This window comes from Saccopteryx bilineata, chromosome 3 (genome assembly GCF_036850765.1).
Source record: "Saccopteryx bilineata isolate mSacBil1 chromosome 3, mSacBil1_pri_phased_curated, whole genome shotgun sequence".
NCBI lineage: Eukaryota > Metazoa > Chordata > Mammalia > Chiroptera > Emballonuridae > Saccopteryx > Saccopteryx bilineata.
This window is the reverse complement of record NC_089492.1, coordinates 65479124-65494266: the sequence shown is the minus strand read 5'-3', so window position 1 is coordinate 65494266 and position 15143 is coordinate 65479124. Positions and strand designations below refer to the sequence as shown.

The 15143-nt window shown below is 39.3% G+C and overlaps 1 protein-coding gene across 1 annotated transcript in view; it reads left to right on the top strand.

Annotated features, from left to right (window-relative positions):
- The window catches only part of CPA6 (carboxypeptidase A6), a 312294-nt gene that overhangs the window by 199705 nt on the left and 97446 nt on the right, over positions 1-15143 (top strand). Inside the window, exons 3-6 of the mRNA XM_066266272.1 lie at positions 1249-1373; positions 8778-8892; positions 10859-10960; positions 13048-13152. Of these exons, the coding sequence (XP_066122369.1) occupies positions 1249-1373; positions 8778-8892; positions 10859-10960; positions 13048-13152 (447 nt within the window). The remainder of the gene's footprint in view (positions 1-1248; positions 1374-8777; positions 8893-10858; positions 10961-13047; positions 13153-15143) is intronic.

Genomic DNA, 15143 nt, shown 5'->3' with positions numbered 1-15143 from the left:
GCCTGGGCCAACTTTGCTCCAATGGAGCCTTGGCTGCGGGAGGGGAAGAGAGAGACAGAGAGGAAGGAGAGGGGGAGGGGTGGAGAAGCAGATGGGCGCTTCTCCTGTGTGCCCTGGCCGGGAATCGAACCCGGGACTCCTGCACACCGGGCCGACACTCTACCACTGAGCCAACCGGCCAGGGCGGTTTGCATTTCCCTTATAATTGTACATCTTTTCATATATCTGTTGGCCATCTGTATTATTTTGGGGAAACATGCCTGGTCAGGTCCTCTTCCCACTTTTAAATTGGGTTGTTTGTTCTGTTGTTATTGTTTTGTTTTGTTTTTTTGAGGTACATGAATTCTTTATATTTTTTAAATATTAGCCCCTTATTGGAGGTTTTGTTTGCAAATTTACAGTCATTCTTTTAATGACTGTGGAGCTCCTACTGGGGACAGAGCACTAGACAAAACAGTAGGGACACTGTAGTAAGCCACACAGACATGGCTTTTGCTTCCCTGCAGAACACAGAACACATGGTAAACATATAGTGAATTATTAAATGTGGTCTACATGCATGCAATAGGTAACAACTGAGTTGCTAATATGCACAAAGCACCATTGTAGGAACTTAGAATGAGGTGGTAACCAAATGGGCAAATCCTTTGCCCACATAAAGCTTACATTCTGGTAAGAGGAAGTTATATAAGGAAAGCATAAGGTGTTCTAAGAACTATGACAAAGAGACCTACCCTAGTTGACGATTCCTCCTTGAGAAAGGGATGTATCTATTCACATGTGAAAACCTGGTAGGAATTGATGAAAGACATGTTGGGGAAGGAGGAGGCACCTGAAGAATGTTCCATTTGAAGTTACAAAACATTGTCCACAATACAAGTACCACAATTTGCTTGTATAGTAGGACAAAGAGTAATGTCTACATTTTTCTCATTATTATTCAAATATGCAATAAATAGTTATAAACAATATCAAAGTCATACTTAGGACTATATTATGTTATCTTTATCTTGTAGCTTTAATGTGTTGGCTTTTATTATAAATTATGATCAAATTTTATATGGATATCATTTGGAGGGCAAATTCAAAATCAAATAGGAGTTTTACTCTAATGATGCAAGCATTGAGTCTAACTCCAAAATGTGTTTGATGTTACTGATTGCAAACAAGATAACTTGCTTGACATGTGCCACGGATCTTTCCCCATCTACACTGAATATGAATTATAGGTTGGTTCCTGCACTACAGGTGGACCTGTGGCAGCCCAGCAGTATCTCCTATGTCGCAGAGGGAACAGTTACTGATGTCCATATTCCCCAAAATGGTTCCGGAGCCTTGTTAGCCTTCTTACAGGAAACCAACATACCATACAAGTAAGCATTTTTTTTCATTGCTTAGTTCATGTATACTAAGTTGAACTGAATGATAGCTGTATTCAGGTTACTTAGTGATGCCAATGACAATGTTTCAGGTACTGTTTATCAGATTGGGAAAACCAGCTTGAATATAACAATTATATTTCAGCTGTTAATGTAATGGGAGAGAAGAGAGGAACCACACTGACATACTATCTCACCATCATCAATCACTAAGTGATTGGTATAAACACAGAAGTTTTTTTTCTGTGGAAAAAGAGAAGAGCAGCCTAGCAATGCCTAGAAGGTGGATGGGAAGGCAGGAACAGAGGAAGCTTTCTATAGACTGTTCAGTTAGGCAAAGGATAAGACTCAGGGCTTTGCAAGTAGAGGGGACAATCCAAGCAAAGAGAGAAAGAAACTAGTATATGTGCAGAAAACTGATGTATTATTAGTTCAGTATTATTAGTGTAAAAATGCAAATCAAAGAGTAGAATGAAAAAATGCTGGAGAGGTGGAGGAGGCCAGGTTGTGGCAAGATCAATGATCAGGGTTAGGGACTCAGACTTTATCCTGAGGGTGATGCTGCAGGAGTGGAGGATGTGAGACTGCAGTCATGGTCCAGGTGAGAGATAATGAGTCCCGCATCACAACCAGAGTGGTAGGATCAGAAGAACATTCAATAAAATCATTCAGAGGAAAAACCACCTGGGCTCCACAATTGGTTGAATGAAGGTGCAAGAGGAAAAAGCCAAAGATAATGTCAAGTGTTCTAGCTTGGGTGACTGAGCAGACAGGTTCAAATAGATTTGGATATTTGGATATTTTGAGGGGATTTTTTGAGGGGATTTTTAGGGACTAATTAGAGTAGTAGGAATAGAGTAAGTGAAAGTCACAGGAGTCAAAGAAGGAAGGAAAGCCCTGGCCAGGAAGCTCAATTGGTTAGAGCATCATCCCAATACCCCAAGGTTGCAGGTTTGATCTCCAGTCAGGGTTCATACAAGAGTCACCCAATACATGAATAAACAAGTGAGACAAGTCATTGTTTCTCTCTATACATTTCTCTCTCTCTCTCTCTCTCTCTCTCTCCTCTCTCCCTCTCTCCCTCTCTCTCTTTATCTCTCTCTCTCTCTCTCTAAAATTAATAATTTTTTTAAATCTTCATGAAATACTTCGGAATGTCTGCAATGCCAAGTGCTGCAGTGACTCCAGCAAGAAAAGGATTGACCAGTTTCCTTTGGTTCTGACAATAGAAACTGTGTTGGTAGCTTGGGGGGATGAGATTGCCAGGAGCAGGAGACACAGAAGTAAACAGGAGGTGAGAACATGGAGCAGCGGAGCAGATGACTGCTCTTAGAAGGTAGAATGAGGAGAAGCAGAGAATGAGAAGTGACTACAGAGAGATGCAGCATCTGTGACTGCTTAAGATTGGGATTTGTTTGGGGAGGGGCAATTTGGGCTTGTTTGTAGGCTGAGGGAGGGCGGTGATGATGATACAGGAAAGAATGCACACATGGAGGAGGGAGTTAGAACAAAAGGAAGGAACCTTACCCTCTAAGACTGAAGAAGTTAATGTGGGACTAGTTGAAAGAAATCATAACTGATGGCTGAATATTCTGAAGTAAGAAACAAGATTATCTTCTGAAAATGAAGAAACAAGGGTTGAAGAGTGTTCCCAGAGAAAAACTGGGATAGGAACCAATAAAAGTAGTTGTTGAAGAGAAGAGAGATTGTTGCCCTGATACAGAGCTGAGATTTCATTGGACAGGACCATAGATAGGTCAAGGTTGCCAGGAAGTTGAAATTCCCAGTGAGGTTCTAAGTCAAGTGTTCATCCATGGAGTCTAATCTGCATAGGAAAGGAGGAGAGTCTTGGAGGAATGATGGAACAAAATGGAAAAATCAAGGAAGGGGTAAAGATGTTTATATTGAAAACAGGTATAGTGTGACTGAGGACAGCAAACTGAAAGGAAGGAAATTTTGACAGAATGCTGGCTTTTGGCTATTAGAATATTTATGGCTGGTGACAGGATGCAGGAGGTGGCCATGGGGGATAGAGGGGATACACTGAAGTGTAGTGGAGATTATTGAGGCTGATATGGTCAAGAATGAGTGGGCTCAATCACCAGAGAATCACAGCAATCTTGATTCTCCTTGGCTGATGGCAAGATTAGAGGTGGAGAGATGCCACCTCTATATTACTGGGTAGGAATATCAGGAAGTATCCAGAAGTTAGAGAAAAGCAACTAGGGTGGTATAACGCTAGAAGGAGGATGAGCTTTTCCTAGAAGGTAGAAGATTAAGGGGGAAGCAGAAATGGGAGTCCAGGAGAATGCTGACCTCCTTCCCTTCTGGCCCCATGGTAGGTAGAAGTGGAAGAAGAGAAAGCCACAAAAGAATCTGCATCCTTAAGGGAGTCTTATTTTGATTTGGGGCAAGAATATGAGAAGCAAGAGTTCTCTGAAGAGACTGGAGGATATAGGAAGTTTATTTACAGTGGAAGAAGCATGCCAGCAGGTACAAGAAAAAAAGAAGTAATGGAGAGTGGAGACTCAATGCAGGATCTAAAGTGCAATGTAGTGAATTAATGAGACTAGATTGCAGGATCTAAAGTGAAATGTAATGAATTAATTTCATTTGAAATCATAAGATCTGGGAACTGACAAGCATTATTGTCAATCACTAACCTCAACTACACCAACATTTTAGCAAGTTCTGGTATTGCCAAAACTGGCACAGAGATCTGGCAAAGCCTGAGCTCACAGCTCTGGCGTTAATGGTGAAGACCTTAGTCTCTGTGGAAGGCTGGGCCAAGGGTTGCAGTGTGACAGTGCCATCCCTCCCTGGTCCACACAAATACTTCCCTGCCAGAAAGACAGCTGCAGGCTTATTAAAGTACTATTTGGTTTTTCAGTGCTTCTAGAACAGGGTAGAGTCACAGCTGTGCATAAACTATTGTTCATATTGAATGCATTTTAGTCATTTCTGTAGCTTTGATTCTCTGAGTGCCTGGCAGGAAAGAGCTTGGTAATTATATTTATAGGTGCTCAGTAACAGCTCACATAATTCATTAATTATTATCTGGTAGAAAAGAATATACCAGTTATTTTAACAAATCTCTATTTTCTGCCATTAAATGTAGGTCATATGGAACTAACAGAGAATAAAATATCACACTGTATGTCACAAAGAATAGTCTTAAAAAATGAATGTTTTAAACCACTTGTCTTCTTATGGAGAACAATTATTTCAAAATTATTCATTTTGTTGGTCCCAAGATTATAACATGTAAGAGTCCATTAAATTCCATGGGGCTACTCAGTAGAGGTCATTTTAATTGTCTTTTATTATTGTAGCCTGGGGTATTTTCAAAAGATTATCATATACTCTGTCTAACTATACATAATATATAGCTATAGTCATTTTTAAAGCAGGGGGAGTGCAACCCCATGTATCTGGCCCCTAGGTGATCAATCCCTCTTAATGACATGAAAAGTGAGATGACTCATTCTGTCATCAAATTTTTCAATTATTTTGTAAATTAAATACCTGTAAAAATCAGTCATGAAATTTCAAAGTCTGAGGTCCCCTTCCACTCTGGAAGCTCGAAGGAGGTGGTTTTGTGCTAAGTGATGATATCACTTAGAAAGTTCTTCGTAGGTATGCCTACAATTGGGGTAGGGATAATAACCAGTCGTAAAGAACTATGTAAGTAAATACAGCAGTTACAAAAACCACTTTGTGGTTTGGTGGAAAGGCTCTATTTCCTGGCCTTCCCACCAATCCACTAGCTTCCAACCAAATATTTGATGAGGAAAATGAACTAGACCTGCCACATCACAATTATTTTAATTTTCACGTTGGTGTCTTAGGGTCTGTATTAAGGTACAGTCTAAGTTATTGAACTGTATTAGTTTGCGAGGGCTGCCATAACAAAGTGCAACAGCCTGGCAGGCTTAAAAAACAGAAGTGTGTTGCCTCATGATCCTGGAGGCTAGAGTCTGAAATCCAGATGTCATCAGGGTTGGTCCCTTCTAAGAGATGTGAGGGAGGGTGACCTACCCCGCACCCCTTTTCTTGGTTTGTACACAGCCATCTTCTTCCTTTGTGTCTTCATGTTGTCTTTCCTCTACATGTATCTCTCTTTGTTTCCTAATTCTCTCACCCCTTTTTCAATGTTTGTTCTATCCAAAGCAGCCAAACAAACAGATGTGTCAGCATTTGAACTTCAAAACTTCCTGGTGCTGCGTGAGGATTGCTCTTACCTGTGTGGAAACAAGTTATCTGCACTTGTTTAAGCTTAGAGAGTCAGTCTGCTTTAGAAATATTGCAAAAGCGGTATGCTACAGCTCCATTTTGGAAAAATTCTGGAAATTGTTAGACCCTGAAAACATTTTCCTATTCCTGCGTTTATGTATTTTATCTTTTCTTTTTTTTTTTTTAGACAATTTTAATGGGGTGACATTGATTAATTAGGGTACATAGATTCAGAAGAAACATCTCCAGGTCAATTTGACATTTGATTATGTTGCTCAGGGGTCCCCAAACTTCGGCCCGCGGGCCGCATGCGGCCCCCTGAGGCCATTTATCCGCCCCCGCCACACTTCCAGAAGGGGCACCTCTTTCATTGGTGGTCAGTGAGAGGAGCATAGTTCCCATTGAAATACTGGTCAGTTTGTTGATTTAAATTTACTTGTTCTTTATTTTAAATATTGTATTTGTTCCCATTTTGTTTTTTTACTTTAAAATAAGATATGTGCAGTGTGCATAGGGATTTGTTCATAGTTTTTTTTATAGTCCGGCCCTCCAACGGTCCGTCAGACAGTGAACTGACCCCCTGTGTAAAAAGTTTGGGGACCCCTGATGTTGCTTACCCATCACCCAAAGTCAAATTGTCTTCTATCACCTTCTATCTGATTTTCTTTGTGCCCCTCCCCTGCCCCAACCCCGTATTTTATCTTTTCCAACTGAAAATTCAGAGGGAGATTTTGGTATAGAACCTGCTGGCATTGGCAAATCTATTTACAGTTATTTATTTATTTTTTTAGTTTCCTGAGATATAGAAAAGTAGCCAGGAGAAACAGAGATGGTACTAGGGAGGGAAACCTATCTAAAAAGTGTTGACAGTCTATAGTCAACTGCCCTAAGCCAGGTTGGATCTTTCTTGACCATCCCACATTTTCTCACCACACAGGAAGTTCAGACATCAATATAGAGGTTTATTTGGTTCCTCAGACCTACACTGGCAATATTTGAAGGTATTTTTAGTCCATACAAGCCTACTTTCCTCTATAACTTCTTTTCTTGCAGAAGAAAGGAAGCACAAACACAGACCATGTTCAGACTGACATTTAATGCTCTGCTCATATTTTGAGCCACCATAGGTAGCAACTAAGTGAGTTTACCAACTTTGTATCACCCCACCTTATCTTAATAGTTAATGTCTCTATTCGTAAAGTCAACAATTGAAATAAAAAGCAGTAAGGCACTGATATATTCCGAGTATTTGTCCACGGTGAGTAAATTACTCAGTAAATAAATGAGTGAATCAAAAGGGCTGTCCTACACCCAGCATGACCCTAAGTTAATCTCCTTTTCACAGACCAAAAAATGTATATTCAGGTAATGCAATATAATTTTTAATGAAGTGGCTTTTATATAGCTCAACCTTGGAAGTCATTTAAAGATGCCATTACATGTTCATTTACCACGTAAACCACCAAGCAACAGTTCTTTTGGGAGATGAAATATAAAAGCAAAGCTTTTTAGCTACCTGCCAGGCCCAGAAAAATCACTGAGGGGTTCATCAACATCTTTTTTCCTTTTTTATTATTAAGTGAGAGGAGGGGAGGCAGAGGGACAGACTCCCGCATGTTCCCCAACAGGGATCCTCCTGACAACCCCATCTGGGGCCGTTGCTCTGTTGCTCAGCAACTGAGCTATTCTTAGCACCTGAGGTGGAGGCCACTGGAGCCATCCTTAGTGCCTGGAGCCAAACTCACTCTCTTTCTTGAACCATCAAGTCATGGTTGCAGGAGGTGGGGAGAGGGGTGCCAGAAGTGGGGAAAGGCGTGGAAAAGCAGATAGTTGCTTCTCCTGTATGCCCTGACTGGGGATCGAACATAGAACATCCACAGGCCAGGCCAATGCTCTATCACTGAACCAACTGTCCAGGGCCTCATCAACATCTTTAAGTATTCTATAATAATGTGTTACTTCATAGCTAGTCATCTCCACTTAAAGACATTGGTGAGGCCTGACCTGTGGTGGCGCAGTGGATAAAGCGTTGACCTGGAAATGCTGAGGTTGCCGGTTCAAAACCCTGGGCTTGCCTGGTCAAGGCACATATGGGAGTTGATGCTTCCTGCTCCTTCCCCTTCTCTCTCTCTGTCTCTCTCTTCTCTCCCTCTCTCTCTCCTTTCTAAAATGAATAAATAAATAAATAAAATTATAAAAAAAAAAAAAGGACATTGGTGAGTATTAGAGAGACAAGCCTACATGCAGCCCAGATGCCTTATCAAGAACACTAATGACTACAGCTGAGCTGGTTCCACTCACTGTGGTGACACTGGAGTCCTCCACCCTGGCCTCTGCCTTTACTTTCCAAATGCATACCCTTCAGTTAGCTGAGCGTGTCTTCTCTTGGCGTTCTTCCGACTGGCAGGCAGTGAAATGCGCTTTTCTCACTCTTTGTATTCCTTCAGGGTCCTGTTGAGGACCGTAGCTTCTTTCCTTCTCTCCCTTTCCTAAGTCTTGGGTCATGTGTGCTGGGTGATGACATGAGAAAAGTCTCTCAGTACTGAGAGGGATAGGGACAGATAGAAACAGCAGGAAAGGAGGATGTGGCGACAGATTGGAAGAGTTCGTCTTGTTTCAGTTCTCATAATGTCACACTAGACTTAAAGACGTGAAATTGAGTCCACATTTCAAGCTCACATTGTGGTTCTGCACTCACTAGCAGACTGACGTTGGCAAATTCTTCACCCTTTCATGGCTCAGTTTCTTCAGTTATAAAATGGGAATAACAATACAATCTTATTTACACACACAATCTTAGCTAATAAAATATTACCTAAGATTGTGCATGTCATGGACATAGGACAGTGCCTAGCACCTGGCAGGTACTCCATAAATATAAGCGCTTGTACCCATCATTCAGTTCTTCTAGCTGCTCAATCAATGGTAGTTATTATTACTATTATTATGATGGAACATCTGCTTATAATTTTATAGTTCATATTTATTATACCATTTGTTTAACAGCTTTTATTTCCTGAAAAAGAACATTTACCAACATTTGGTATTCTAAAAATGTCAGTCTTTGCTGCCTTCTTTTCATAGATGCATTATTTCCTTTTGATATTTCTTGACTTTTATATTATCCCCATTTAATTTTTATCATGTCTGTCATTTCAAATCCAGGATTCTCATAGAAGATCTTCAGAAAGCACTGGAAAGGGGAAGCAGTCTGCAAGCACAGAGAAACCGAAGATCCCTCTCTGAATATAATTATGAAGTTTATCACTCCTTAGAAGAAGTATGTTATCAAAGGAGATTTTATTGCTTTTTTGAAAATGCTTTAAATTTTTCTATTGATTGATTTTAGAGAAAGAGAGAAAGGGAGAGAAGCACTGATTTCTTGTTCTATATATTTATGCATTTATTGGTTGATTCTTGTATGTCTCCTGACTGAGAATCAAATACACAACCTAGGCATATCAGAATGACGTTCTAACCAACCGGCCAGGGCACAATGCATTTTTATCAGTTAGCTCTAAGGATTGGGAGGGAAGCACCAAGACAGGGGCAGGGGCTATATGTAGGATATCTATAGCTCTTCATATTGCCAGAGCACCTCAGGTCAGTCCTCTCTTCCATTGAACTTTTAACTGCTATATAAAAAGTAGCAAAATAAGTTTAATCTGACCTGCTTTACCACACCCACCCCTACAAAGAACATGGGAAGTGTATCAGAAGAGTGAAGTCATGTTGTTATAATTGTAGTTATAACAATCTTAACTTTAAAGCCTGATGCAGTTATTGATGGAAGGTAGAATCTGAGGGCAATGACTTGGTTGAAGGGTAGAATGAAACTTGATTCTTAACCCACACCCTCTGCAAATCTGAGACTTCCCAAAGACCAAGCTTCATCTGTGGCACTGCAAGGTTTATTCACATGCTGTTATTTAATCTACCTGGAAAATACACAACCTCATTCACACTACCCCGTCCTTTGTTATCCACCTGGACAACAACTAGTCACCCTTCAAATCTCAGCATAAGCAAGAAGACAACTGTCTTCACTTTCCCAGACTGGATCAGAACTCCACTCTCTACCTCCCACCCCCAGAATATTTCATGCACCATAGCACATAGATGTATGATTATTTGATCAATGCCTTTCTCCCTAATAAGCTGCAGTTTCCCTGAAGGCACACCATTTATTGCTCACCACTGTTCTCCCTAGTAGCAAATAGATAGTGAGGACAGAATGAATAAATGAATACACACATATCTTTTCCATTCTTCCTCTGAATTGAGCAGTGGAATCCCAGACATAGAATTCATGTGAGTCTGTTATATTCTTAAGTCAAATTTTGGTTCTCTTGATAATGACTTTCCTTTCTAATTATTCCTGTGTATTTTATGTTACAACAAGGAAAGGTTTTAGATATGTTAGCATATGGAAGTGCTATTAACATACACTAGAATTAAGTCAAATTTCAAAAAATACATCTATATACATACATATCTATAAAGACTCATTCGCCTAAGAATAGAAAGAAAAAAAAATATGGTAGTTTCCAAAATTGACTTTTTCAGTACAGACCCTTTCTTTTACATCATGGAACAGTGGCACATTTTTGTGTGACTTCCTTACTCCTTGTAGAGCTTTTAAGTCAGAAATGTCACCCATCTTTCTAAGTGTCTTATTCATTCATCTCAAATAGAGCTTCTCCTGATGACAGATAAATATATGTGAAAGATCAATGCAAATTGCTAGTCCTGGGAAATTTATTCAGACTGCCCTGCCATGCATGGCTCGACAGAATACCTTTAAGTGCAGAAAACAATGTCTTTTCTTAGCATCTCCTGTTCAGTGGCAAATTATAATATATTGGACTTTAATGAACACTTTCAAGTAGTTTGGATGATTTTCCTGAAGCCAATTTTTTCATTTTCCTCATGGGGGGGGAAATAGAAATAAATTTTGATTATTAAAAGAAACCCAGAACACGTTGGTTAACATTCTATAAAACCCTGCCATCAAGATATTAATGATAAACGATAGTAGGAGGTATGCTACTATTTGTAGAGGCAGAAAATAAAGGGTAATTTTAAAATCCTGAAGAAATTCAAAATAGAGAATTGGTTTTTGTTCAATTTTATATTCTATGTATGTTCTCTGAGTTCTGAGACCTATTTATGCCTTGTTACCTTTTGTTCTCTGAAAGCTCTGTAATTACAGGAACCTGAGAGGGTTTTTATTTATTTGCTTTCAGATTCAAAATTGGATGCATCATCTGAATAACACTCATCCAGGCCTCATTCACATGTTCTCTATTGGAAAATCATATGAGGGAAGATCTCTTTTCGTTTTAAAGGTAAAAATATGAAATTATTAACTAAAAAGCTTACTAAACATTTGTTCTAACTTTCATCTATGGGGAAAAGAAATGAAATGGTTTCTCATAGTGTCTAGTATTTAATATCATCTGATAATTTAAGAAAAAAAATTTCTCTTAGGTTTTTAAGCCATATTGAATTTTTGCCATTGAGTATCCCAGAGAATATTAACATATTGAGTTATTAATGCACTTAAAAATAATAATAGCCTTCAAAATGATTGGTGAATTGGTGTTACTAAAGAAGACCACTGCAAAGCTATTTATATATGTGTAAGATGGTGTGTGTCATTCCCAGCCCCTGACCCTGCATTCTCTTCTCATCACAGACCTACAGCTCTTTCTCTCTTCTCAAACCATGACTCTCTACTTTCTCACTTCCTATTCACACCTTGACTCACTGGCCTTTGCACTCCATCACTCCTCTAAACCTTCTTCTGTCAAGGTCAATGATGACCACTAGGTTTTCCTCCTATCTCTCTGACCGTTCTCTCTGGTCCCATTGTCTGGCTCCTCATCCCTTATCCTTCCTTTAAGTTCTGGCAGTTCCAGGATTCTGTCCTCAGATGTGTTCTCCATCTACGAGCAGTCTCTAGATGGGCACCTTCACCCTATGGTTTCAACAATTCTTCCAGACTTTGCTATTCAATGAAGTCCATGCTCTGGAGCTTTAAAATTCACATTTCATTGCCTGCTTTAACATTGTCATCTCATAAATCACTAAAGCACCTCCCTTCAGACTGGCACTGCGCTGCTCCCAGTCTGAAAACATGAGCATCACCCTAAATTCTTCTCCTTTATTTCAACCACTAGCTTTAAATCTACCACCCAAGAATGTTAATTCTTCCTTCAAAATATCTTTTGGGTCTGCACCAACCTCTTTTCTTGTTTTCACTCATCTCTGAATCTATTCTCCCCCAGACTATCGCAATAATGGCCTCAGTACTGAACGTCCATCCAAGACCCCAACCTCTACCCTCCCATCTTCTCACCCATCTCTACACCCCTGTCAGTGTGAGCTCTCTTCTCAGCCGCACTCCACACACACTCCTCCCATGGGATCCAGGATGAAGCCTTCTCTCTCTTTTATATAGTATCCCAGAATGTCACATGTTCTCTGCCTCTGTCCAGCTTCATCTGACATTTCTTCCTCATGCCTGAGAAGCAATTCCTCATAGAGGATGTGCTCAGATTCTCTTCCAAGCTTGTGATGCCTTCTTCCAATTTGTCTGCCAGGCAAGTGTTCATTCGGTCTTGCTCAAGTACGCAAGTGCTCAAGAAGAAGGCTCCTCTGTTGAGAAGGCTACTTTTATTTTTCAGGAAAATTAAACACATTCCCATGTTCTAGAACACCACCATGTTCCCAAAGTACCTTATGCATATTCGTATCATTCTGATTAATTGCTCACATGTCTGCCCTCCCCTCTAACATATAAATCCTGTCTTTCTTTCATCTTTGAATCTCTGGTGCTGAGTACTGCCTGATATTGAAAAGGATTTCCTGAGTGAATTAATAAATAAATGAAAAAGATTCCCTAAAGATACAGTGTCAAGAACCACCTATTGATTACTAGGTTAAAAACCAGGTTATAAGTAGAATTATAAAGAAAAACTTGTCAATTGCTTCTACAAATCAAGTTGTTTCATGTTTTCCCATTTTGTGTTGAGATAAAATTTAAAAATGTCTATCTATAAAACAGCTGATTCTTTACAAACTATTCCTTGGGAAATTTCTGATTCCTGGGATGGAGGAGAGGCAAAAAAATTGGCTTTTTACCTAATGGTCACATATTATATTAAAATAGAGAAGCAAACCTGTGTAAGGATTGCCATGCTCTTTGTGGATTTTCTAGTTCTTTAGTTGGTTATTAGGGCAATAAATTTATTGTTTCTGCACGAACAAGCCTGGATCTCTGAAACAGACAGGGAATCTCTCTTTTTTTTATGAGTTACCTAATGAAACCAAGTATAGTAAAGAATTATGCTGGACCCTTATTAAATTATACTGGTCAGTAAATCCCCAAATTAAAGCCTGCACTGGTTACTTTGAGTACTCTTGTTTTCAGCTGGGCAGGAGATCACGAGCTTACAAAAGAGCTGTCTGGATAGACTGTGGTCTTCATGCAAGAGAATGGATTGGGCCTGCCTTTTGTCAGTGGTTTGTAAAAGAAGTAAGTTAAACCCTTCACCCAATGTCTGTTTCAGCTATTCGGTGGTTCCCATGTGTTTTTATTCTGCGCAAGGAACAACACTGGTAATGGGAAACCCGTGATGCCTGCTTGAGTGGTAACTCCTTGATTCTGTGGGTCGCTTTCCTGGTTATGAAGACTTTTCATAACCCTGGCTCATTTTATACTCACCTCTGCTCTTGGAGGTTGGAATTACCAACCCTCATTAAAGAGAAGGAAACAAAGATTCACAGCATTTATTAATTTGTGACAAATTCAGAACAGATGCTAGTAGCTGAAATATGGCATCAGGTTAAAAATCAAATTAATGATGTTTCAGGACAGTTTCTCATATAATACTCAGCTTGGAAAATTCTACATCATGTGTATTCTCTGTCAAAATGATCTCACATCTGCTATAACAATAAAGAGATGAGCAAGTGATTGCATTTTTCCCTCCTGCTATGGATCTGTAATTGAGATAACAAAGACCTTTAACATCTGTGGGTTTAACAGTCTCAGTGCCAGTATTTTTCAGTGACTCTAATTGTTAATGACTCATAGTGATTTCTCATTTTCCAAAGCTTCTGTAGTTTCATGTATCTAGTGGGTCCCTATCCCAAGAATGAGCCAGCCTCATGAACCAACATCTTAATATGTTCGTATATTTTTCTATCCATTGTCAAGAATATGACAACTTTGATGGTGTTCTTTTTTAAACTTTGACTTCTTATTGATTTTAAAAGACTCAAAAGAAAAGCAAGCAATGAAAATGAAGAAGTCTAAAGAAATAAAGGTTCTTATCCTGAAAAAAACCCTACAAATATTTATAAAGACCCATTAAGGATATAAAAGATATTTTAGATTTTCAGTTTTATTTCACTGTGTGGGGATATTATGTGCCCTAGTGAGGTTTGTGATTTTGAGGGCTCTCCTAGTCTTAGAAAATATCCCTCACAGATGTCAAGAATGTACTAAATATGTGAAATCTGCCACTGCCACTACCAAACCCATAAAAGTATCTTTAATTTTATCAATATTATATAATAATAAAAAATTTAAACTATTCCCACTCAGTGTTTTGAACAACTCAGATTCTTTAAAATACCATTTAACCTTAGGAGGATAAATGCAAAAGCTATTAGGAAATTAACTATACTACCTTATATTAAATATCCATTGTATATATACAACATATTGTCTACTGTCTCAAGTTTTAGAAGGGGAGAATTGGCTATGTACAGAACACCTATTGTTAATAAACTATGGTTCTGTGTATTATTAAAGGACATAAGAAATTACCTCCCAAACATTTTACTTTACCTCCATATAGGCAGCCTATGCTTTATAACACCTAAGCTTACTTAATATCTTCATGGTGTCATTCTCTATTTTTGTACCGAGGGCAGAGACACCATTTATCTTGTTCATTGTCAAATCCCCAGCACCCGTGACAACACCTGGCACTAATAGATATTCAAATATTTGTTAATGAGTGGGAATAATGAGAATCCAGCGGTAATAATATGGAAAGATTTCTGAGAGATGACTTGTCAAATATTCTCATGTACTATGAATGGTACCACCTGGGTGTCTACAGTACACAATCTGTACAGCTATATACAGCAGCTCTACAACCCAAGCTCAGTGTCCAACAAAGAGGAAAACACAATGTAACCACAGAACAAGAAGAGGGCAGGTATGGTGACAGCCAATCGAGAACAGTTGATTTAGGAACAAAAGCAAGAAGCATCCACTAAGATTAGGTGCCATTTCACCAAAGATAAGTAAGGAAAGGCTTTTCCCTCCTCCACCAGGCCATCTCCAAGTGTGCAGGTGTGTCTAGCCATTTCTCTGCCCCTGCAACCCTTCCCACGCCTCTGTCATTCTCACTGTTTATGGCTGTTGCTTGCCCCTCTACATCACTTACATTTTCCATCTGAGTCAGGATAGCAACCAAAACATGGAAAAAAAGGATGAATAGGGGTTGCTTG